General features: G+C 37.5%; 1 protein-coding gene across 1 annotated transcript in view; it reads left to right on the forward strand.

Annotated features, from left to right (window-relative positions):
- The window catches only part of LOC127938862 (dynamin-2-like), a 41,873-nt gene that overhangs the window by 5,203 nt on the left and 9,593 nt on the right, over window positions 1-27,077 (forward strand). Inside the window, exons 2-17 of the mRNA XM_052535759.1 lie at window positions 218-291; window positions 1,387-1,536; window positions 3,664-3,867; window positions 3,993-4,091; window positions 5,194-5,354; window positions 5,473-5,615; window positions 5,808-5,943; window positions 6,049-6,116; window positions 6,624-6,762; window positions 7,623-7,709; window positions 7,863-7,933; window positions 8,032-8,083; window positions 12,166-12,279; window positions 17,175-17,284; window positions 23,295-23,406; window positions 26,166-26,330. Of these exons, the coding sequence (XP_052391719.1) occupies window positions 218-291; window positions 1,387-1,536; window positions 3,664-3,867; window positions 3,993-4,091; window positions 5,194-5,354; window positions 5,473-5,615; window positions 5,808-5,943; window positions 6,049-6,116; window positions 6,624-6,762; window positions 7,623-7,709; window positions 7,863-7,933; window positions 8,032-8,083; window positions 12,166-12,279; window positions 17,175-17,284; window positions 23,295-23,406; window positions 26,166-26,330 (1,885 nt within the window). The remainder of the gene's footprint in view (window positions 1-217; window positions 292-1,386; window positions 1,537-3,663; window positions 3,868-3,992; window positions 4,092-5,193; window positions 5,355-5,472; window positions 5,616-5,807; window positions 5,944-6,048; window positions 6,117-6,623; window positions 6,763-7,622; window positions 7,710-7,862; window positions 7,934-8,031; window positions 8,084-12,165; window positions 12,280-17,174; window positions 17,285-23,294; window positions 23,407-26,165; window positions 26,331-27,077) is intronic.

The raw sequence follows: 27,077 nt of genomic DNA on the forward strand, positions 1-27,077 counted from the left end.
CTGGACCAGTCCAAGTATGCATTGACAGTCTCTGGCACTGTGCCTCAGACAGGGATAGTGTCAGTGTATCATATGAGGCAAGTTATATGTGCAGGTTTTTATTTATCTTTATATATTTTTTATTTTGTTTGAAGCAGAGTTTTACTTTGGCATGCATATGGATTCGATTTTATTATGTATAATTTCTTTGACATGATAGTCAATGTTATCCTTTCAGAGATTTCCTGCCAAGAGGCTCTGGAATTGTTACAAGGAGACCGCTTGTACTTCAGCTCATCAGTTCAACTTCAGGTATAAGTGATACACACAAACAAATATTTTAGTTGTAGTATGCAATTAGAGATCAGGTAACCAATCAATGACTATGTTCGGAATAGTTGGATATAATTGGGTATATGTATGCATTTATTTAAACACTAAATTGGATTAAGAAATATATTTTCTAAATAGATTCCACTCTCTGAATTGAATTTACCACTGAATGGTCTCATGTGACAACAGTGAAGGATACTACTTTTTGGTTGGGCTTTTACTACAGACCTAGACAAAGTAAAATAACCAACAAACAATCCAAAATTGAAAACAAAATAACACAATAAAAACACACACATTCAAAAAATAACAAATTAACCAATTGTGTAAACCCTAAATAAAATAATGATCACAAAGCCAGTTGAAAGCAACATTCATTTTATTCCATTTAAGGCTTTAAAATTATGTTGTTAAATCCGTCCATAACTCCTTTTATTGAACATGGTGACTACCCAAAAGCTGATCTACATCTTATTAAGTTAAGTACTAAGTATATATATATATATATATATATATATATATATATATATATATATATATATATATATATATATATATATATATATATATATATATATATATATAAAATACCATGTCATTGACTTATCCATTATACTCAGATCTGTTTATATAGAGACACTTTTGGTGTAGTAACAGATTGAGGAATTTGTCTCCAAATAGTCACAATATACAAAGAAAAACGAAACACCTTGCATACAGAGACTTCTTGTCTTCTTTAATGGATATATTAGGATTAATTATACAAAAGTTAATAATCAATTATTCCACCTACCTTTTATCTATTTGATTTAAGTCAATCAAGTCCCTTTTGGTAATAATATTCTGCACAGGTTAGCATCTAACCCATCCAATATCATGTGGCATATGGAGGATGTACACTGAACACTAGAGGACAGTGTCTCCTGTGTTGAGATTAGAAGAAGGCCGTGTATGGAGAGTGGAGAAATGTCAGATCTTTGAAATGCATGAATTACAAACCATTGAGCTGTCAGTTCCCTTAAGGGCTATCATTTTCTGCTCTCTCTAATTCATACTTTCCATTCTCCATCGCAGAGCATGCCGAGTTTCTGCACTGTAAAGGAAAGAGGTTTACAGACTTTGATGATGTTCGACAGGAGATCAAAGCAGAGACAGACAGAGTCACAGGAACAAATAAGGGCATATCCTCCATTCCCATCAACCTTTGTATCTGCTCTCAAAATGGTATTATTGTCAGAAAACAAGTGATTCACTTTAGATACATTAATGCTCATATGCTCACAAAGGCTGCATTCATCATTTTATAATCAACCCTCTATCCACACTTTGGCAATTGAATCGCCATTGGATAGTACATTTTTGAGTTTACTCACCAGACTATGTTGGCTGTGTGTCACATCACTTTTTTTTTTTTTTTTAATGGCACAGTTTTTAAATATCTGAAAGTACACTCTTAACATCAGTCAATCAAGCATTATTATAGGATAATCAGTTATTATTTAATGATTGAAATGTAGTAATTAGAATTAAAACTTGATAACAATGTATTAATGCATATTAGTCATTTTAACTGAACTGACTGGTGGTGGTGCTTTTTGGTCATTCAGTGTTTCTGTAAAAATAATTGGGAAAAAACGAATAAAAATAATGATAAGTTAATGATACGAATTATACTAATAAGCACTAAGGATGAATGAGTTGCTGGATTCATGAATATTAATCAGGTTGTGTGCGTTCGCTTAAAAAAAGTTCTTAAACTGAGGAATTCCAAAGGAACGCCGTTATTTTGACAAGAAAATACAACAAAGAATATCGTTTACATGTAGCGTGTAAATTCTCTCTCTCTCTCTCTCTCTGCGTATGTGTGAGAGAAAGTGACGGCAGTATTCGTGCCTTAACACTAGAGTTTGTTAAGTCAAATAGGTGTGCTTTTGCGTCCATTCAGATGAACTGAAAAAATTCACAGATCATTTGAAGGAGTGTTCGGCGAGTGAAAATATTTATGCTAAATTTATACTTAGCCTCCAACTCACACAACTGGTGAATAAAATCTGAAAATTGATTAGCCATTAGCTAATATTAGACATAATTTAGTCGCCAGAGTGAAGATTTTGTCACATATGAGAGTGATTTAGGGTACTTTCACAACTCTAGTTCAGTTCATTTGGTCCGGACCAAGGGCAAACAATTATACACTGTAGCATTTTTAGCTCTTTTGGTTCCTTTTCACACCACACTGATTGCTGATTAAGAGGAAAAGCCAGCAAACAACACAAAGACAACACAACTATGGAGAGACGACTGCGCGGGCTGGTTTTGTCCTTGGCCATAATCTATAACATTGTTTGTATACACCACAATATGCAAAAAATACATTTCTATAATGAAGCGCGGATGAGGCTTGAAAACAACGTTCTAATGCACTGCAAACGGCAAGCGGGCCTCGCTCGTAACTTCAAGTGTAGGCGGGCTTTAATTATTCTTAACTCTGACATGCTCATGGTCATCTGACCAAATTTCTATGAGCCTCCTCACCTCCTCACTACTCCCAAGTTTGTCCACGAGCTGCCATGCTAAAGTGCAAACTGTCAATAAACACTTCCTCATCCCTTAATGCACAGCGCAGCTGACTATGGCAGCTGGTTAAATACAAAAAGCAACTTTTTGCAGTTGGGTCTGTTCGAGGTCGGATCACTTTCTCACCAAAAACGAACCGCTCCAGAGTTTGTTTGAAAGCGTACCGAGACCACCTCTCCAAGCAGGTCTCGGTACGCTTGTTTGGTCCGCTTTTGGTGCACACCCGAGTGCGATTGCTGCTTTCACACCTGCCCAAACGAACAGCACCAAAGGGGGAAACAAACTCTGGTACGATTCAACCGAACTAAATGAGGCAGGTGTGAAAGCACCCTTACTCGCAATGTAGAGGGTTGAAATTTAATCAAGTCCTGTGATGTCACATTGAATTTTCAGCAGCTGATTTGATGCTTAAGAAACATTTCCTACTAATGGTAATAATGCTGATGCTTAGTATTTTTGTTTAAACCATGATCTTTTATTATGGATACTTTGATGAAAGAAATGTTACCATAAAACTATTTTTTTTAACCAAAATCTTTTGTAACATTATAAATGCCTTTTTTTTTTGTAACTTTAGCTAAATTTTGTGTTTTCTTACTGATTTCTTAAAAAGCTAAAACCAAAACAAACAAACGATAGTGAAGGTGTATTTGCTCTCCTTTTAAATCTTGTTTATGCCTCGGAGAGATCTCATTTAGATTTTTTCCGCTTTCTATAAGTGTCTCTGACCAAATATTTGTGTCTGTCTTTGTTTTTCTCTTTTTCTTTCCGTAGTTTTGAACCTCACTCTGATAGATCTTCCAGGCATCACTAAAGTGCCAGTGGGAGATCAGCCCCCTGACATTGAATACCAGATCAGAGACATGATCATGCAGTTCATCTGCAGAGAGAATTGTCTCATCCTTGCTGTCACACCCGCTAATGTGAATCTGGCTAACTCTGATGCACTTAAACTGGCCAAAGATGTGGATCCACAGGGTGAGTGGGAAAGAGCGTTTAGGGTTCATATCTGTCCTCAGTTATATCCCCTCTTAGCAAACTGACATCATCATAATGTCTTTCTTTCTTCTTTTTCTTCCTGATTTGCTTGATCTACCTTTCAGGCCATCGCACCATCGGTGTGATCACTAAGCTGGATTTGATGGACAAGGGCACAGATGTCAGGGACGTGCTGGAGAACAGGTTACTGCCACTACGCAGAGGTACAGTGCTCATGTAGAAATGTGCTGTCAGCAGAGGCCCAGTACAGTTTGGTCTAAGACCTGGGCCACTGCCAAGCAAGTCTGCTGCAGGCTATAGGGGCTAAAACAGGGCCAGGTGCAGAGTCTTCATGCTTCCTGTTGCTGCCTTAATGCATTAGACACACAGAAGTCCAGCCGTGGAGAAGGGTTAAGACACTCAAGAAATCTTATTTATACAGATCCCATACAGATTTACTTCTAGTTGTAGGACATTGACTTTTCACAGTTAGGAGCTGAGTGTCCTTTCAGGCATCCCTATTCTTTTTAACCAATGCATTTAGATTACTTTTCCAGTCATTTATGATTTACTGGAGAAGGTTTAAGGATAAGGAATATGATCGTGAAGATTTAGCATCTTTTAAAGATTGTTTTGTCTAAATCTTCCTGCTAAAGGTGCTGTATGTCAGATTTTGACTCTACGGAAGCATAATTATTTAAGATATTTAAAAAAAACGTTTATCTGAAAAACAATGCTACAGTCATTTATTCTCATTAATGACGGTCTTTGTTTTGGTTTTTGAAACCCACCCACTGCCAGTTTACCCAATTATATTTTGGCACCCCGGGTTGCCAGTTGGTGGAAAACACAGCATATTTAATTTCATTCTTCATCAAGTGCACTCTTTCTATTTGCGTCGACAATCTGGCAACCGGTGTGGTCAAGTCTGAGGAGAAGGGGCGGTTAAAAAATCCCTCTCCAATATTTTGAATTTGGATTGCAAAACTCGTTAAAAAATGCGACAGATATGTACAAATTATTGTTTTAAAGAAGAAATGTCAAAAGTTAATAGGTTGAAAAAAGTGCAGGGACAAATTCTACAATCCAAAAGCATTTTAAAAGTTTTCATTTCATTAAAGCAACATTTATATTCAATATTTTTTATTGGTAAATGTCATGGTACTTGAAAATTGGCTGTTAATGCCAAAGAAATGTAAAAAAAATATTGTAAAAAAATATTTCTAATAGGGCTTCAATATATATATATAAAAATATATATCTGAAAAAGAAATTGACATTTTCTTGTCTCCTCTATTTATTTATTTCTCCCTGTTGTGACTATAGGTTATGTTGGTGTGGTAAACCGTAGTCAGAAAGACATTGAGGGAAAAAAGGACATCAGTGCAGCTCTGGCTGCAGAAAGACGGTTTTTCAAGTCACATCCTGCGTATAGACACATGGCAGACTGCATGGGCACTCTGTACTTACAGAGGCTCCTCAACCAGGTGACAAGAGAATGATACCATACAGAATATGTCTGAGATACATAGTAGCGCACAGATTAAAAATGGTAAATTATACTTTGAATGATATTTCTTCACTTTTTTAACTCCATCTTCCAAGCAACTTACCAATCACATTCGTGACACATTACCTGCATTACGCAGTCGACTACAGGGTCAGCTTCTGGCACTGGATAAAGAGGCAGAGGAGTACACGTGCTTGAACCCAGATGACCCCTCGCGAAAAAACAAGGCCTTAATAAAGTGGGTTCACATAAACACGCTCTAATTCAGATAGTAAATAAACATGCACAGAAAAACACAAACACGCTAGTCTTAACCTTTTTGCAAATAAACAAGGCTTTTGTTTACAGCCCAAACAACAAACACATTGCAGATAAGATCAGAACTTAAGATGCCACACACACAAGCACATGATGTTGCTTTGTTGTCCAGGCTGATACATCACTTTGGGTTGGATTTTGAGAAGCGGATCAAGGGATCTGGGGATCAGGTGGACACAGTGGAGCTTTCAGGAGGAGCCAAAATCAACCGCATCTTTCATGAGCGTTTACCCTTGGAGCTGGTTAAGGTGATTTGTTAAAGATGAACTGATCATTGTTATTTACTTAAACGCCATTCAGAGCTCGGAAGTCAGAGCTAATGCGGATTTCCTGTTCACATACTGCTACATCAGATGGAGTTTGATGAGAAAGAAATACGAAGGGAGATCGGTTACGCCATTAAAAATATCCATGGCATCAGGTACGTCACAGATATTTATCGGCTGATTTAAAAGGGCACTCAGTCACTTTCATCGTGTTGGCCGTTATGGCAGTCGTCTTAAAAAGAAGTTCACCCAAAAATGAAAATTCTACTCACCCTCAGGTTGTTCCAAACCTGTATAATTTTCTTTCAGCTGTTAAACGCAAAAGAAGATACTTTGAAGAATGTTGGTATCCGAACAGTTGACGGTAGCCATTGACATCCAAAGTAAGGAATATCTTCTTTTGTGTTCAGCGAAAGAAAGAAACGCATACAAGTGGAAGAAGTGTAGGATGAGAGTAAATGATGATATCATTTCTTTTTTTGGGTGAACTATCCCTTTAAACTGTTTGCCAGTCTTATAAGAAAATACTATTTATATTTTCATACAAAGAGCTTCTCTGGATTGTCTTCCTCTACTTCGTCTTCTCTTTTTACTTACTACAAAATATATTCAGCTTAGATGTTAATTCCCTGTACTACATTTTCTCCGCTCTTGCTGTCCAGGACAGGCCTGTTCACACCTGACATGGCCTTTGAAGCCATAGTGAAGAAGCAGATTGTGAAGCTTAAAGGGCCGTGTCTCAAGTGTGTAGACATGGTGATTCAGGAGCTCATCAACACAGTACAACAGTGTACCAACAAGGTACAACATCCTCTTATACATCCTTTTATGAGTGAATGGACATACACAGACAGACATAAGTCAAAGAGTTTAATATAATTTAAAAAAAGTATATAAAATGTTTCAATTAAAGTCGAAGTGATCTTATTTTACTTTAAAAGTTAGCTAATCTTCTAACAATCTTTAATTAGCACTATGGCTATCAGTTAACATTTTCCAATAGTTTGCACAACCAAAGGGATATCAGGGGAAAAGGAAAGTCAACCGAGAACCATTTCAAATGATTCAGTCCGATTTTGGGAACTGGTTCACCCGGTACTCGTTCACGAACCGGACCACACTACTTACTTCTTCTGGATCTTTCTTTTGTTTACTGATCCATCCTTGAGTTTGAACTTTTTAGCAAAACCTGCCTTGAATTTTCCCTCATTCAGAGAGCACGGCCCTTTTCTGGAGAAAATGATTTGTGCAGACACAAACGTATTTAGGTAGATAGAGGAGGCGCATTCCCTTGTATTCCCAAGTAATTCACTGCGTCTTCAGCGGGTCAGGTGTTAAGAGTAAATGACGACTGCTATGTTCATTATTAAATCCAACACCAAAACACCTCAATCGCTTAGGAGCCATTCTTGTCAAAAGCTCCGGTGTCGAAACAATGGCGGAACAAATATAAGTCTATTTTTCTTTCGATGTCCCCTTTTATCACTTCAGATACAGGACTTTAAGTACAGAACATTAGTGCACATTCAAAACAATTAAGTGCGCTTCTTTTTCAAGGCACAAAAATAATTAAAAAAGGAACAAAAAGACAGGGAACTTGAATTAAGAATGTAATGTGGTAATGTTTTTAGACTTTTTTTCTAACTTTTTTTTTTTCACAGTTAAAGCCCTTTCCAAAACTATGGGAGGAGACGGAGAGGATAGTGACCACACACATTCGGGAACGAGAGAGTCAAGCTAAAGACCAGGTCAGACCAGCACTTACACACAATCCTTCGAATGAATCACTCTTTTTTTAGGAAGGGTTTTAGATGAAAAGAACTTTATTAGCAGTTTGATTACAACTTATTGATTTATGTTGTATCTTGTTGTGCATATTCGTGTCTTTGTTCACTGAACAGGTTTTACTCTCATTAGAGATCCAGCTCTCTTACATCAACACAAACCATGAAGATTTCATTGGGTTTGCAAAGTAAGTATTAAACAACAAATGACTGGCATAAATAAAACACGTTTAAGAACATGACATGACATGACAAAATTTCCCCCCATTTACACTTTTCCTTTCAGCGCTCAACAGAAAACCAGTCAAACGAGTAAGAATCCTTCAGCAGGGAAGCAGGTGAGTCACAGTGTTTTATGAGCTGATGATATGAACCTGGTATTTATCAGAAAGCATCACCTAGCAAGGTTTGGACAATCCTGAGTCTTTTCTAGAAGGAAGTCTCTTTTCTGCTCAAACTCTCTTACTCTTTTGGTCATCTGTCTCACATCAGAATAATATTTCAGTGTTTAGCATTGGAGTTTGATCAATGTCACTGATGAAATGTGCTCTTACTGATTATTAAAAGCACTAAGCCTAGTAAGAGCTCAAAAATGGCTGCCCACTTTTAGTGGCCTGTCTTTCTTATTCTTTATCTCTATTTGACTGAGCAGTTTTTGAGTGCCTTGCAAATTAATTGCATTTCTTCTGATACATGATAAGTTACTGTGCCCCCTTCCCTTCCTCTCCCCTCTCTGCTGAATGTGATCGATTTCGAAAGTGAAAGCGATAGCAGAAAAAACAGCATGCATACAAAATCGATTGCATGCTGTAGTGAGCGGCAGCAGCTGCACGCGATTGCAGATTGCACGCTTCCCACCAGTGGACGATCTGCATGGGGAGATCTTTGCCCTTACACAAAATTGCCAATTGCATGAATTTCTATTGAAATGAATGCTAAATAATGGTAAATGTTGCCACACATTTAAAAACCTAATTGTGGTGCTCCAGAGGATTTTAAAAGGTTTATATAAGGGGTGTCCATTTCTGTTCCTGCAATTCCTGTAAATAAACACAACTGATTCAGCTAATCAAGCTCTTCAGATTCACTCAAGATTTAGTTTTGGAGCTGGTTGGAGCTAAACTCCACAGGATTTTGAGACTCTGAATAGCATTTTATTTCCCTCCTGCTGCACCATTAAGGTGATCTTAATGGGTCTAAGGACAAACATTTCAGTCTATTCTGTGTTGAGTTGCTCATTCTTAGCTTCAGTGTCCATTTTAAATGATTTTTAAGGTTCAGTCATTTAAACAATTCAAGCCTATTTGAATTAATCTCTAGGTAAACTACCATTGAAATGTTTGGCATGAATAATTATGAAATATCTGTTAAATTGTACAAACATTTCTTCTTCTTCTTAGTAGTTGTAGTAGCGGTATTATTGTTTTTACCATATTTTCATACCATATTTTAAAATGGTTCTTACCAACCCACAATGTCTGAATGTTAGTTTGTGTCAAAAAATGCATATTCTGTACTATACTATTCTATGCACTTATAATGGCAGTCTATAAAGCAACTGGAATAAATGTTAAAACGATTTAGTGTTTGTTTTGTTGGTGATATAGTAACATTTCACAAAGTTGAAGGAATAACTGTGCAGTGGCAGCATGCCAGGAGTGTGTTTTTCAAGCACTACACTTCCCTAAAGACTACTCAATCAGTGAAGATACACAACAGTCCAAGCCATGACTCATTGGAACTTTGAACTGTTAGTCTGAATCCTGATTTGCCCAGCGGTGTCTTTTAAATTAAAAAAGCTTGAAGAAATCCTGAACCCTGTTCTAAAACCTTACTCTATTAAATACCTGCCTCATTTATCCCACTTTTCATCATGTTAATGCCTCTGAATGACTGTACTTTAATTCTGTTCTCATAATGAATCATCTGTGAATGAACCTCCTTATAGTTTGCAGCCCTGTAAGTACAGTACATGAGTGAACAAAGTTGTGTGTACGTGGGCTCTAAGTCATGTACTTTTTTTATTATTGTTTTGTACTGCTATCTGAGGTCTACTTTTAATTTTATAAGGATTTTTACATAAAAAACATCATATTTTAGCATTAACAGGCTATTTTCTGTCCTGTTTTGACCCTCCTTATCAGAATGCTGTTTGAATAGGCACAGCGGACTGTAGACTCAGAAGCAAATGCCCACTGCTATGATGCTATGGCTAACAGTTGTGTATGTTTGATAGCCTACATTCTTCAAAGATGGACGCTGCTGTGATTTAGGTCAAAAACTCGTATATACTCAGTCATTATCAAACGATCTGTAATAACAGACAAAGCATTAGTGTCCACATAAAAAAAAAAAAACCTTACTCACACCACTGTGTGGTGGGATACATAGTCACTGTTTGGACCGTTACTTTAAAAAAGTAATTAGTTATAGTTACTCACTACTTGTTCCAAAAAGTAACTGAGTTAGTAACTGAATTACTCTATAATAAAAGTAACTCGTTACCAGGGAAAGTAATTATTTGCGTTACTGTAAAACCGTTTTCACAAGTCAGTTGAAATGAGTAGAACAGACAGGTGTTCGTATATAACTTTCAATATTTATTGCACGTCAACAGACAGCAAGAGTTTTATCCTGCACTTCAAGTATTATCTTTGTAGGAAAAGTTTTTTTGGCCACTAGCTTTGTAGAAGCGTGTCACACATTACATGTACACATTACATGCACATTCTTGCCTTTGACCACAATTAATTTGAAGTAGTGCTTATATCTTCACCTTGAAAATGCCAACTTTTCATCGGATTGCTCCTGACACAGCATTTCTGCTGCTGCTGCGAATCTCTGTGTAGCTGTTGCGTGCGTGTGTATGTGTGTGTGTGTGTGTGTGTTTGGCGGCATGTGTGTAAAAACACTGGCTCTGATTGGCTATCATGAAACACATGACTCTGCCTTAGCCAATCACAACCGCTTATCTTGTCATTAACTCACCTGCTCACTCGCTGTGTGAGCCAGGGATGCGTTCGGATTGCATAGTTTATTAAATCAATGCATAGTAACGCACCACATTTAACGTTCAGTAACGTTAACAGCGTTGTAACGACGGGAAAAGTAATTAGTTAGATTACCCCGTTTCTGAAAAAATAACGTTTTTACCTAACGCCGTTCTTTTAAACGCTGTTATTCCAAACGCTGTACATAGTATATATTATAGACAGCATCATCTTTTAATTCTCTGAAAATCCTGCAAAGAATTGTGATTTTTTTTTTTTTTTTTTTGTAACTGAATCCACTGTAAAATGGAGTAAACGAAGAAACAAGTTCTTACTGACGCGGTTTGGATCTTCATTAAAAATAAAGTTCATCTACTCTTTCCTAATGATAGGATCAGAAGGAAGGCAATGCAAAGACTGTGTTTTTCCACAACTTGGCACTGAACAGCATCTTGTTGTCTTTGGAGCCATCTTTATCATTTTATTTCTGTATAGAAATGAATCGGTGGGCGGGGCTAAACAGGCAGTGATGTAGAGTGTTGATCTTCTTGTGTGGAGGCCGTGTTTAGCCACACTATTATGTCATAGAGTGGCACATTCCACAAGCTGTCGTTTTGGCAGATTGGCTTCAATATAAGCTGTTTTTAGACTAAAAAGAGAAAGTTTTGAGTTTGAAACTCACAGGATATTTTTAAAGTACAATGACCTCTTATCTGTCAAACGATCAAGGGAATTGTGATTTCTCAGTTCATGAGCACCTTAAAAACAGCTTGGAATCTCAAACTTCTCTTTGATCATAATCCATTTGGCCTGCGTGTTTGTGTATGCATGAGTGTGTGATCACAATTTCAGATTTTGAACAAAATGGTGGACGCTGCAAACTTGATCGGTACAGTCACAAAATAAAGAAAATGTTTTTGTTTTATTCTTTTTTTTTTTTTTGGAGGTTAAATTGGAACAGTAGCTTAATAAAAATGTACTGAAGAAGTTTTATTGTATATTATCAGAATATTTTATCCACTGACCATATGTATGATGCAGAAGTTCATTATGGTGGTTTTCAATTTCTTTGTAATAAAAACTTTACTTTTTTAATATGAAATCAGTATTATTCTGCAATTTTGAGAAGAACAGTTCATACTCATTACTAAACAACAACTGTTCATAATGTTGTTAAACTGAATGAATGACACAGAGGATAAAACTATTTTGAAAGTCTTTATCAGCCTAAATCTGTCAGAAATGTATCCAACGTCTTCTAGCTTTTATGTATCTATCTATCTATCTATCTATCTATCTATCTATCTATCTATCTATCTATCTATCTATCTATCTATCTATCTATCTATCTATCTAAATAATATGAATGCAATATTCATATTATGACATATCTGACTTTTGATTTGACATATCTGACTTTTGCCCCTCAGGTGATTCGCAAGGGCTGGTTAACCATCAACAACATCAGTCTGATCAAGGGAGGGGCCAAGGAGTACTGGTTCATGCTCACCACAGAGAGTCTGTCCTGGTTTAAAGATGATGAGGTGAGTAACTTAATCAGAGAATTAAATGTGCTCTTTCATTCATTTAATGAGTTTATGATCATGGGAAAAGACATTTTTCAGTGCGCTGCTTAAAGTTCCCTGTCAGGCTGTGGTTGAATTCATTGGCCGGTCTCTGTGTCAGTCACACTGTGTTGCCTGTCAGGCGGGCTGCCATCTGTCTGCCTGTCTGTGCCTGCTGTACAGGTGCAGGAAGTTCTGCACAGCAAGTGTAGACAGGCAGACAGACAACGCTCTCAGTCAACGGCAGCGCAGCCTGCTTCTCCCAAACCGGAAGCCGGAAGCAAAGGGGCAAGAGAGAGGACAAAAATGATGTGTTACTAAAATACAAACACGCATGCCCTCTAAATATGTTGTAAACATTTCTATTTACATCATTGCATTTAACATACATTTCATGCTCTTACACCATATAACAATTTTGTTAAGATAAATCAGTAGTTGTCTTATGAGATTTAAAAATGATAAAGAAAATGCATAATACTTATAACCAAGACAGTCATTTAAATAAGTAACTCATTGCTAGAATATAAAACTCTTTTCACTTATATTTAACTCTTTCATTTTTCATTTAGCTGAATCCCTCTTTTCCTCCTTTGCTCCTTATTTTACTTGCTCTTTTTTCCTGGCATACCCCCGCCATCTCTCTTTGTCCATTGGGAATTAAGGCATTTGGTCTGGATCACCCTGACATAGCTGGAAGCCCACCAAGTCAAACACACACACACACACATGGATATTGATATACACAAAATCTTAAACACACACAGACGCAGACACACTTATGCTTACCAGTCGTCCTCACTCCCAAATGTATGCGCCTATATAAGCAAACACTTATTTTAATGAATTCTGAAACCCCCTCAACACTTCAAACGGAGGAATTCATATAAACACAAGTATATTTTTCTAAATGTCACACACCTTCAGGCTCAAAATATTCCGATGAGAACGCATATTAACTCTGAATTATAAACTCTACTGGTATTTAGATTAATGTGTGTTTAAATAATTGGCTTCCTTTAAAACTAGCATTGAATTTTAGATGGGGTTTTAAATATTACTGGCTGGCTTTACGGTTTTCTATATGTCCATCGCTTTCCCCCTCTATCTTCTGTACTTTCTCTTCATTTCATTCTGTCTCTGTGGTTGGCAGTCTCACTGGGGCTATACACATTCCTGGGTGGAAAATTGTGAGACTCTGTCCAAACACCATCCAGCCTAGAGTCCCAGAGCCTGCCGAAAGAGAGACAGAAGAGAGGAGAGAGGAAGAGATACAGCCCCTCACTCCTTGCAGCAGATCACATTGCATTCTCGCACATTCTGTATGAACATACACACATTCTCGTATTAAGCGGATCACATCTTTACCCTTAAACACTTTCAGATGTTCCCTTGCTTTCTCTAAATCTGTCCCAGTTCTGATGGCGTTCATAGGCCGAGACTGCTGGTTTGGGTTAATCAGCGCCCAACACTAAACAGACACGCATTCCTGCAGTCTTCCTTCTCTTTCTTTCTGAGACGAGCTGCGTGAGGGAAAACAGATGACTTGAGCATTCGGCGTAATCACTTTCTTTTCACTTCATGTCTGTCTCACGGCAAGTTAAAATGCATGCATGCAACGATCATGGTGAGATCTAGAAAAATCGCTACTGGAAACCTATGAAGGCCTTCTGCACATCTCAAAACTAGCCGGACACCTGAAGCTTTTATATAAGCCATATGTGTGCACAGCTCATCCTGAGTACATCTGCGCTTAAACACATACACAGCGTTAATGATTACCGTTTTCTTGTAATACAGTTCAAATGCTAAGCTTAGCTACTCATAATGTGGCTGATGTTGCGTAAATGTTTTGTGGATGATCATCTATTCGAAATTCAAGCAGCCAATCATTGCGGAACCTCTTCTTGTGTCATTACCACCAACTTTGAGTCCACAGAGACATGCAGTATCACCACCACCGGTGTAAATTAAAAAACCAAACACAGCCGACTTTTCACCTACAGTCGTTGGGTTTGTGTGTGTTTTTGCTCGAGTTTGCGTCGGTTCTCCAGTGATGTGAGTCCATGCACAGTCTAACCAATGTGCAGACTACTGTACACCAGTATGATCCTGAACAGGTAGTCTGAACACTGGGATGACGGAGCAGGAGATAGTTCCAGCTCTCCATCTCACTCTTTTTCTCTCTTTTCATCTCTTTTTCTTTATCTGCTTCAGTCCTTCACAGGAGGTGGTAGAAGAGGCAAAATAGACAGGACAGAAATAGACTCCATTGCTTCTATCTCATTCTCAGTTGGGATAACACCAATGTAGAGAACGGAGAGAGACGCTCCAGATGTCCGTTTACCCGTACTCGACTCTCAGTTCCATCTCGTCACCGGCTGCTGTTTTCCGGCGTTGGTTTGCTGTATCCAGCCTTGACGTGGCACATTTGCTCCCACAGCCGCCTATCTGGCAGGACGTTCATGGAAGGCATAGCAAAAAAGAGGGAATGAGGAGTCAGGGAAGGACGGACGGAGAGACAGAGAGAGAGAGAGAAGAGAGGGAGGGACCCCACTGGCCATATAAGGGTTGATGGGACCCTTGGGGAATAAGCTTTTTTGGAGTGGTCCGTTGTTTCTCAATTCCTCTCTTTCTTTCAATCTTCTGGTTCGACTCTCTTCTATCCACTCCTGTCTTTCTCCCTCCGTCCTTTCTCAGTCCTCCCAGCCATTCTCTGGACTTCCCTGGCCAATCTCTCTCTCTCTTCCTCACTCGCTCTCTCACTAAAGCGGTACCAGATGTTGTATTCTGAACGCCAGCCTGTCATTTCTAACTTTTTTTCAACCTCTAAAAACTCAGGCAGGAAGTGGGCCCCTCTGGAATGAAAAAAGAGAAAGTTTTTGAGGGGAGCAAAAAAAGGAGGGGTGCAAGGAGTCAAGGAGGACAAGGAGAGATAGTGCAGTTGAAGTTTGAAGGAATAGTTTCCCGAAAATTACAAGTTCTGTCATTGTCTGCTTACCCTCATTCTTACAAGACCGTATGACGTTGTTGTTGTTTTTTTGTTGACTAGTTGTTGCACAAGTCCTTGTCGCACATTGATAGTTGACGCAAAGGAGCATAAAAGTGCCCCATATAACGAAAAGTGTGCATTATTCCAAGTCTTCTAAAGACGTCTAAAGTTCTAAAATCTCGTAAAAAAAAAACAACGTATATAAATAATTAGAAAAATTATTACAGTTTAATGTAACAGTTTTCTATTTTAACAGATTTTAAAAAAGCAATTTATTCATGTGAAGCAAAGCTGAATTTTCAGCATCATTACTCTTTTCAATCTTCAGTGTCCTTCAGAAATCATTCTGATATGCTGATTTGATGTTTAACTAACATCTCTGATCATCAGACTTATTTACAAAACAGCATTTATTTGAAATTTAAATCTTTTGTAAGATAGAACATTTTTTTCCACTTTTGATCAGTTGCTGAAGAAAAGTATACATTTCTTAAAATAAATCTGTCCATCTGACAACTGATAATAGCTTGATAACTTAAATTTCAGGATGGCATCAAAAATCATTCTGTATGGCTTCAAAAGATTCATGGACCACTTTAATGATATCTTTTTGTTCTTTTTGATGCTTGTCAACTCTGGTTTCCGTGAACTATTGTTGTATGGCAAGAATATGTAATGATTTTTCAAAAATGTCTGCTTTGTGTTTGGAACGACATTAGGTCATGACGATAGATTTTTTTTCTTTTTTTTTTGGTTGAACTGTTCCTTAAAGTCAGAAAACAATCGGGTTATTGAACATTGCTTGTTGATTTGCAGAAAATACTCTGTTCCAAGAAAGTCCCTATGCAGTCTGTCAGACTCAATCACTGATAGCGGCATCATTCGGCTCTCTCTTCCCCTTCTGTTTTTCATTTTTACTTTTTTTAGAGTGTTTCCCCTCACACTTTCATCCCTTGTTCTTCTCTTTTTCTCCCACATCTCCGTTCAGTTATTTGCAATGTAATCCAAGCCGTTTCCTGAGACCCCAGCCCCTCCTGTACAGACAGAGGGAGGAGAGAGGTGGAGGGGGAGAGCTCTTTTTCTTTCTTTCTTTTTTCTTTTTTTCCAGATGAAATGTTGTGTTTTAGAGCCTTGGTCCGAATAATGACTTCCACATGTGGGCCCTCGCTCTCTATCTCTCAATTCCTCATGCTTTTTCCTTCTTTATTTCTCAATCCTTTACTCAAAGAGTGAAAACTTGTGGCATCTCTCATGCACATGTTTTTTTGTTTTGTCCTGGGCCTGAAGCCATCCTGAGGAGGATCACATGGATCTAAAGTGGATTCTTTTTTTGTTTCTACACTTGGTTTTCTTCCTCGTAGTCATCTTCCCTAGTTCACACCATTTTAGTATCTGGTTATAGAGATAGTCTATAGAGATACTCACCAAAAATGTAAATTAATGTCATTATTTAGTCGGCCTGATGTTGTTCCAAGCCTATATCATATTCTTTCTTCTGTGAAACACAAAAGAAGAATTTGCTGCCCTCTTTTTCAAGCAATTGCAATGATCTTTTTTGAAGCATTCAAGGATCAAATGGATGCATAACACATAAAAGTTTCATAATAGTGATCCATATAACTTGTGTGCTACTGTGTGTTCCACTGGAGCTTTCTGGAGCCAAAGTAAAACCTAAACATCCAACCTTGTTCTCCTTTCTTCTTCAAATAATGATTCTAAAAGGAGTTTTGCATTAATTAAAAAGAAGAACCATTTTGTGCTATGAAAATGTCTTTATTGGCTGTTTCTCAAAACGTTGCATGTTTGAATGCTAAAAAAGGAACCCAGACATGCTGTCAGTTCATTAAGACATAAGATGTCCATTGTCTGTCTAATTTTCTAGGAAAAAGAGAAGAAATGCATGCTTCCTCTGGACAACCTGAAGGTGCGAGACATAGAAAAGGGCTTCTTGTCCAGCAAACATGTCTTTGCCATCTTTAACACAGAGCAGAGGTCAGTTATACCACCTACACACACTTCAGAAGAGAGAACGCTTTTTCAGAGAATGTTTTTTCAACTTTAAAATGATGTAAAGATCAAACACTTTACATCAGTACACACCATATGAAGTAGATTTATAATGTAGATGCAGCTAAAGAAGAATTCAACCCTCTGAATGACCTGTGTGTGTGTGTGTGTGTGTGCATGTTTTTGTGACATATCAGGACACAACTCTGTATAATGACATGGGTATGACACAGGTATTACAAGGAGAGGGTGACTTATGAGGACATAACCCATGTCCCCATTTTTCAAAACGCTTATAAATCATACAGAATTAGTTTTTTTGAGAAAGTAAAAATGCACAAAGTTTCATGTGAGGGTTGGGGTTAGGTGCAGGGTTGGTGTAGGGCCATAGAATATACATTTTCTACAGTATAAAAAACCATTACGCCTATGGGATGTCCCCACTTTTCACAAAAAAAAAGTGTGTGAAAGTGTTTTTTCTGAGAACTCAGCCATTAGCAGACATGCAAAAAACAATCCAGTAAACAGTCTACACATATTACAACCAAATGTCATGGCTTTATTGTCCTTTTGGGTGTTAAAAGGTTGGACAAATTGTAAAGTCCCAATAACTATTAATAAGAGTTAGTAACATAGTAACATAGGGTTAGTAATTTGGGGGGGGGGGGGAGTCATTGTCTAGTGGATGATGAAATGAGTGAAAAATCCAATAGATTAGGAGAAACAACATCATAGCATGATGGAAATAAGAAATGTAGAAACGTTATCATTTTAGAGGTATTTGATATTCAATTTCTCCAATACCTGATATTTCTCTCATATTCTCTCTTTCTCTCTCTCTCTCTCTCACACACACACACTCTCACTCTTTTAATTTGTTTCTCTTTGCCACAACCAGGCTTTTTTTCCTCTGTATGTTTATTCTCTTGTGCAATTTGATTCCTGAGCTCCTGGCTACTTTCTAATATAGAAGAGCTCACTTCTCACGAACTGATGTTCTGTTCACCTGCAATGAGTGTATTTTGTCAGTCACTTGGATTCTATTTATGGATAGCTCACCCATGGTGAAATCTCATTGGTCCAAAATCTTGCACCTTACATCTGTATCACAAGAGTCAAAAGTGTATTCTTTTTTCTAAAATGCTTTTTCTTATCCCAACCTAGTTTTCAGAGACAACTACTAGTTAGAATTCTGGAGTAGGCAAGAGATTGAAATGTTTTTGATAGAAGTCTCTTATGCTCACGAATGCTGCAGTTTTTCGATCAGAAATACAGTTCATAAAAAAACAGTAATTTGTGAAATATTATTACAATTTAGAGTTCAATGTCGCATGATCAGTGTTGGGTGTAATACATTACAGGTAACATGAGTTACGTAAGATTACTTTTTGTCAAGTAACTAGTAAAGTAACGCAATACTTTTAAATTTACAATGAAATATCTGAGTTAGTTTTTCAAATAATATAGAGTGTGGCGTAGAGGCACTTCCGTCAGTCTGAAGCTGATTAATTTCACTTTTGGGGCCCTATCATACACCCGGCGCAATGCGACACAAGGCGCAGCGCAAGTGTGTTTGCTAGATTCAGTCCGGTGCTGTTCGCATTTTCCTGTCCAGCCCCACGTCGTTTAATTAGCAAATGCATTTGCCTTCATTTGTGCGCCCATGTGCGTGCTGGTCTAAAAAAGAGGTGTGTTCAGGCGCAATGCTATTTTAAGGAGCTGATAATAGACTGCGCCATAGACCAACTCAGACCTGGTCTAAAGTCTGGTGCAATGTTTTTTATTTTTTATTTAAAGAGCCCAAAAAACACCCATTACTCATTAAGAGAATAGGGAAACCCATTTAGACCATGTGCCCAGGTGCGCCAATCGGTTTTCCGTCATTAAAATAGCAAAAGTGGATGTGGACACGCCCTGAGTGCACCTGCACCGTGCGCTTTACACTTTGCGTTTAAATCGTTAAAATAGGGCCCTTGGTGTGAAAGGGTATTTACAGCTGTCAAAAATAAACTTGTAGGTTTTTTTGTTATTTAAAAACAAATAAGCAAGTCCAACACAGCTGACAAAATGTAATGCAAAAGTAAAGTAATGCATTACTTTTCATAAAGAGTTAGTAATGCAGTTAGTTACATTCTTATGGAGTAAACACAATATTGTAATGCATTACTTTTAAAAATAACTTTCCCCAACACTGTGCATGATCCTTCAGAATCAATCTAATATGTTGATTTGGTGCTCAAGAACCATTTCTTATCATTATCAGTGTTTGTTCTTCTTAATATTTTTGTAGATACTGATTAATTTAATGCATACTCGCTGAATAAATTATTAATTTCATATTTAAAAAATCTATTCTTCTGACTCCAAACTTTTGAACAGTAGTGAAAATAATTTTATTCTCTATGATAATTGTGTTTGACACTGTCACGGGGCTAAGATTCACTGCAAAGACAGTAAGCATGTCACACTAACTGATCCAAGACTGTCGATTTTGAAAGAAATCTTGTCTCGTAGGGCTAAATTTTAGCCAAAATTGTCTCAAGAAGAGTGCAATGGAGTCACATCTGGTGGTCACAGCACACACACACTTACACACACACCCACATGCCCTACTACAGGGAAATATTACTCCGTTTCACATGCACTCCTTTATATTTATAACATAAACATATGCTGCATTCACATTAATACTTTACAGAGAGCGCAACAGGAACAGGGGGCGCAGTAGGACACACTTCTGGCACATTCCTGGCCAGTCTCTACTTCAGTCTCTCCCTGCTCTCTTTTTCTCTCCGTCTCTGACATTCTGTCTCTAGAAGAGCAGCCTCTTTCGATTTCAAGTGCGGGTGTGTCTGGGATTGATTAGCTGCTTAATTGGAGAGATGCTGGTATGCTGCGGTGAACACACACACACACACACACACATCTTTGACAGTGAGAGAGGCATGGCAGCCTATTGTAAACACACCCAGGGCAGCACCACAATCAATCAGATGCTCTCACATGCTACACACACACACACTTACACACACATTCATCACTTCAAGCACTTTGTATAAAGATATTCAGGCTCTCATAAACTCCACATTCATTCCCGCTCACCAGCAGAAACATACCACCCAGCACTCTGAAAAATTCCCCTTTTCTCTCTCTTGGTCTCTGATACACACACACACACATACAGACACACACACACACACACACACTTTAATGATCTAATGATTCATACTGTGCCCTACACACCCACCAACTCCCTAGTGTCAGAGCGATTGGTGATGTCAGGAGGTAGAAGTTGTTTTGTCACAGCGGTGACACTAGTCTGGCATGGTATTGGAAAAGTAATTATGAGAAGTGCACAGAGCTTTTTGGTTCACTTTCTTCCAATTTTTTTTGTCTCCATTTACATCCGTGTGCATTACATCCTGGTTCATATGTTATGGAGAGTAGTTATGTGCGGTTCTGGACTCACTCAGGACTGTGATTAAAGGAATGTTTTGGATTTAACATAAGCTATGACATCTGAAACGCTGTAACAATTACCGCAGACAATAATTTCGACCCGCTCATCAGTTTGTAAAAACAAGCAAAAGTAGTTTTTACAATAATGCATTTGCAAAGGAAACCTCTCCTCATAGACACTTCAAAGTGCATCACCCAGAACAGTATTTAGCCCATAACATTCATTTGAAATTACATTCAGAGTTATTATAGCTAACTGAAATGAAATAAAAACAAAAAACTAATCCGAAATAAAATATAATACTGGATAAAAAAAAGAAAGAAAAGGAAAACTTGCACTAAAAATAAATTTGACTTGGCAACTGTTACATTTGGGTTTAGTTTTTTCATGTTTTCATTGATTTTGGTAACTTACACCACACGGCTCACGAGCAGGTTTTATTCTGAGTTAGAGATCGCAATCCAAAGCTGGACCAATCAGCTCTGAGCAAAGTAACATATGATCTGATGCAATAAAGCCTTTATAAAGTGGGAAGTTTCATAAAAAATAAAGAAATAACATTTTGAACAAAAAGCTGAAAAAAGAAGATTCAGAATGATAATCAAAACGTAGATGGAGTCGATCAACACCCCAACGCTTGACTGTAATTATATCCTCTTCATCGGTCGACATTTTATTCCATAACGTAACAGTTTTGATGCCATTTCATGTCAGATGATCTTGTTACATGTGTTAGTATCTGTTGTTTCTTTTTCTTCTTCACTTGTGTTGTTTTTGGGAAATTCTGTGCAGAAGATGTGTACTAGCGCCCTCTACCGTATAACAAAGAAAACACAGATTCTAGGAGCACAAGTATAGCCCAAATATATTTAGACTTTTTTTAAGTATAAGTATACTTAAATGTCATTTTAAGTATATTTCTGAGGAATACACAAAGCCCATTTCTGAGAAGTACATAAAAAGTAAACTGAAAGCATACTTTTCTATTTTTAGTTTAAAAGAAGTATATACTAATAGCACACTTGAATAAACTTCTTTTTCGTAAGGGTCATGCTACAGGCCACTGATGTAGAGTTAATTATCTTACTAGTCCATCTGTGCATTTAAGTCCCTCTGTTGAGTTTTTTCATTGCATGGTATTGTTTGTGTTCTGCACACTGTTTTGTAGATTAACTTGTTATTTAGATTCCTTTTGTTTAACCTGTTTTTGAACCCTCTTCATCTTCCTAGGAATAAACGTTACAGCAACTGACTGAAATAAAATGTAAAGTATGGAAATTACTAAAACTAAAACTATATAAATATAAAAAAATCTTAAAAATTAAGTAGAATTATGAAAAATGAATAAAAATTACAAAAGCATATAAAATGACTAAAACCAAAATGAAAATTAACCTTAAAAAAGCTTACTGAAATTACAAAAGTACTGTACATAAAATTAATAATCAAACTAAATATAAATCTAAAAGCTAATTAAAAAATACTATAATATTAAATTAATAATCCTGATTTACACTGCATGCATCTAAAACTTAGGGGCATGAACTAAGCTTCGGTTTGAGAAAAAAAAAAATCATAATTAGCCCCAGAAACAGCCAGATATTATTTTTGGATGCGCACAGATTTGTTTTGTTGATTTTGTGCATACAGTTTTTGCGTCTAAATCTTTTAAAAGTCAGAGCCGTACTTTGTGGTTTTGGAATGGCAAATAAAGTTCAGTACATTCACAAGCGGCGCAGTTATCCTGTCATAAATATCATGAACTACCAATGAATTATGAATCGTTTAACCACAAAACAATATTCCACACATTACACCTTGTTAGGAGGATTTGCAAAGCGCATGATATTTGGACGCTTGGAACAGTGTATCACTTGACGTGTGCAGTCATTATGCAAGCGACTATAAGAAATGATTTCTCAGTTATAGAGATTAGCACTGAGTCATATCTGTGCTTGTAAAAACTGAGTTTTATGAGATCGAAGCATGTGAGAGAATGTGTTTGCTTCATGTGTGGTTAGTTTCAGTGTGTACATGTGTCCCACTTTACCCCAGGCTCAGTTCACTTAATTGTAGCCGTGTTCTTCTCAGCCGTAGACTAAACCAAAAACACGTTGTACGTTATGCTTTAAGCCTTTTACCCACAGGCACAACAAAGAGAAACAATAGCTACAAAAAGAGAGACAATAAGAGGGAAACAAAAGGAGAGGAACAACAGAATAATTAAGGGGAATGTGGAACAGATGGAGAGGGACGGGCCTCTCTTTTAGTGAAAAAAAAAGAGGGAGAGAGACTGGGTAAAATAAATATGAGACGAAAGTAAATGTTGGGAATGGGAACGATGGACAAAAAAAGGTGAGGTAGGACAAAATCTGATTAGAATCAGATCAGAGAGAGTGAATCAGACAGGGCTGAAGGGGTGGTCTGGGGTTTGTGGTTTTGGACAGATGATATGTGCGAGCGAGAGAACTTGTTTGTGTGAGAGTGTATGTGCTACCATGGGAACCGGCTAACGACAGATTATTTTCGCTTTAGGAACGTGTGTAAAGACTACAGGCATCTGGAGCTGGCCTGTGACACTCAGGACGAGGTGGACAGCTGGAAGGCCTCTCTGCTGCGCGCTGGGGTTTACCCAGAGAAAACCACAGTAAGCACAGGAACCCACTGGCTTCTCTACCTGTATGCTAAACCCTGCAGCCTAAAACATCAAAATAAAGGTTTCGGTTTTAACCAGAAAGGGCTTTATAGTCGGATGCCATGCGGATCTTTATAAGCTCCACTCAGAATTTTTATAACCTACTTCTTTACAAAACCAACACCATGAGCTGGAGCTGTAAAAGAATAGTTAAAAAAAAAAAAAAAAAAAAAAAAAAATTCTTTTTTTTTTTTCTACCTTCATTCTTTCGTGAAACACAAAAGGAGAAGTGCTGAAGAAAGTTCATGTTGCACTTTTTCATACAATGAAAGCAAACCAGACCAAAAAACACTCTAAAAAAGCACAATAGAAGTAGTCCATATGATGTAATTTTCCAATCCTGTGTCCAAATATTCCTGTTTCCCACCTATATAGATGAAAAAAAATGTATGTGCAGTGTGTAAAATGTACAAATGTGTTCCTGTGCCCTAGTGGTAGAGCACTGCCTTAGCAGCGCAAAAGGTTGTGGGTTTGATTCCCAGTGAAAACTTTAGGTTAAAAATGTTAGCCTGAATGCACTGTAAGTTGCTTTAAATAAAAAGCATCTGCTAAATGCATAATTTAATTTAAAATTCTAACATTTCTAAAGCAGTAGGCAAATAGTACCTGGATGACCTACTACTGTTGAAGTGCACGTCCCATGCTATATAACACACCCTTTTTAAATCACAAAATGAGATCAGGAAATGTGTTCCTCATCAAATGTAGCTACTCAAACAGCTTATGCGAATTCGGGTGCAGCTCTTGTATCATCTTGTCTTTTTTGTGTGTGTGTGTTTCTTTAATTGGCCCCAAAGCTCTCAAACATAATTTGCATTTACACACATTTCAAGGTGAATGGTTGCAAGACATGAATATGAGATTCTAGCAAATAACAATGATTCGAGTCTGTTTCTCTCACAAGTCTTATGGTTTCTTAAGACTTGAACTAGTGCACAACTCGTGGAGAAATTTTACGATGCTCTTTTCTTTTTTTTTTTTTTTGCACTTTCATTCATTTTTATTACATGTAAAAGAGCAGCATGAACATTATGCCTAATGTCTTCTTTTACGTTCCATAGAAGTAAGAAAGCCACAGGGGTTTGGAACAGCATTAGGATCCAAATGATGACAGAATGTTCACTTTTGAGTGAATTATTGAATCCAGAAACCAAATACGCTGATCTGAAGAACCTATAAGAAGTATCAGTTTTTGGCAATCTCCAAAGAATCAAATAACCAACTCAAGAATGCATTACCGACAGGGGCGCTGCACAAGATCCCGGGCCCTATGCATAGTCAGTGCTAATGGGCCCCCATCCCCTTGAAAATATAGATTCTAGACTTTTCAAGGGCCCTCTCTTCCTTCGGGGTCCTGGTAATCAGTACTGGTTTTACCCCCAGTCTGGCGCCCCTGAATACTGAACCTTAATTGAATGAAATTTATGTCATCAATTACTCAGCCTTACATTGTACCAAGCCAATAAAATCTTCAGGACACAAATAAAGATATTTTTTATGAAACCTGAGAGATATCCTTTCTTTCATTGAAAGTCCATTCCACAAAAACCTTAATGATTCAGAAAGTTCATGAAGACATTATAAATTAAATCCATATGAAATCATAAGAGCTCATAAAATATGGGAAACAGTAGCGGAAATATACTTGCGTGTCAAGCAAGCACGTTTGAGCTTTTGTTGACCGTATCTGATGTGCTGTATGTATGTGTGTTGATCAGTCTTTACGTGTAAATTAAATCTATTCATCATATAAAGCTATCATGTTTCTTCAGAAGACTTTGATTAAACTGCTCCTTTCATATGGGTTACTTTCCTCATGTCTTTATGGACTTTCTGAAGTGTCAAATTTTTGGTGGAATTAATTTTCAGGGGAGGGACAGAAACCTCTTATGTTTCATCAAAAATAACTTCATTTGAGTTTCGAAGATGAACCCCCCCAAAAAATGGGTTTAAGAACCATTGAAGAACTTTTATTTTTAATGTGCACCAGTCTGCACAAGCTGCAGTGTTCTAAGAAACATTAAGAGATTATGTGTTCACATAATAACCAGGTCCACATGGAGTCAGTACACACAGAGACTGGAGCGCCTGGCACTCATAAACGTTTAGCACGTATTATTGCACAGAATTCTACAGATTTTGCCCTAAAACCAGTGCATGAAAAGGTTGCTGATTCCGTCTTGGCTTTCTAATAACTGATCGCTGTAGTTTGGATAACTCTCGCTCCTGTAGTGTCTCTGTTTGAAAGTGTGTGTTTGACTCAACGGCTGCAGGCTTCATGGTGGCTGTGCTCTGGGGTCAGGAGCTCTGCTGCATTCCTCAGCTCTTGTGTCACACCATAGAGGATCAGCGAAGGAGGGGGCTTTGAGCTCTGTTTCTAATCAGCTCCCTTGCCTTTTTTTTTTTCTTTCACGCTCCCCTCCATCCCCCTTTTTCTGTCTTTATGTATGCTTTGGAGCAACTTGTTGAGTGATGTCACAGTTCTGTCAGGGTTCCCCATAATTCGCTCTGACAGAAGTCTACCACACCCCCCCCAAACAGTCACTGAAGTAAAACTCGCACCCCCACAACATTTCTTTTCCAGCTTGGTTCTCTTTATGTATGTGCACTCATTGCCCTCTGAGACATCTTTGTCGCCCCTCAATGTTTGACTGTACCTTTCCTATCCAGATTTGCTCATATCTTCATCCGTCTTTTTTCTGATTGCTCAGGTGGATGGAGAGGGTCCAGCTCAGGCGGACAACTTCTCCATGGACCCTCAGCTTGAGTGTCAGGTCAAGACCATCCGCAACCTGGTTGACTCATACATGAGCATCGTCTACAAAGGCATCCACGACCTGATACCCAAGACCATCATGCACCTTGTCATCAACAACGTCTGTGCCCTCTGCATTTAACACTGATACAGAAGGAAACAAAGAATTGATATCAAACAGATTTGCATAGAAAAATTAAACCTGTAGAGCTTTTTAAGTAAGTTGCAGATATATGAACCATATCATGTTGACATTAGTTCTCCCCAGAAGGTACATTTGTTTTACATTAGTGTTTTATTTACAGTATGTATTACATCATTAGATTATTTATTAATCATTGCAACCGATGTACTGTACAATTTTATAGCGTATATAGATTTTTTTAGTTAATTTTATAGCTTTTACACTTAGTATACCTCAAGATGTAATAAAATTATACTTCCATACACTAGAAATTATTAACTGCAAACTCAGTTTTCAAATATCTAAGTATAGTAATGTATACATTTAAAGTGTATACAGTGCAAAACTGTTTTGCACTTCTATTTTCAAATAATTAATTTTCAAAATCTATGTTGGGTTAGCTTGAAAATGTGTAATTCTCAGACCTTCGCTCAGAAATGAAGCCATATTTTAAGGCAGTATTGTGCACATTTATATTTTGAACCTGACAGTGTTTCGACACCATGCAAAAATATCTGGGTTTCAGTTCCATCTTTTTGGCCCAATTCATGTTTAAAAAACAATTGCAGAATATTTCACTGTTTCACTGTGGTTTTGTATTGACTTAAGGACCATTCACACCAAGGAATTAAAGGATAACTTTATGTTTATAAGTCTTAATTATCATTTTAAGTCCACACAACT

The sequence above is a fragment of the Carassius gibelio genome, chromosome A20, assembly GCF_023724105.1.
Source record: "Carassius gibelio isolate Cgi1373 ecotype wild population from Czech Republic chromosome A20, carGib1.2-hapl.c, whole genome shotgun sequence".
Lineage (NCBI taxonomy): Eukaryota > Metazoa > Chordata > Actinopteri > Cypriniformes > Cyprinidae > Carassius > Carassius gibelio.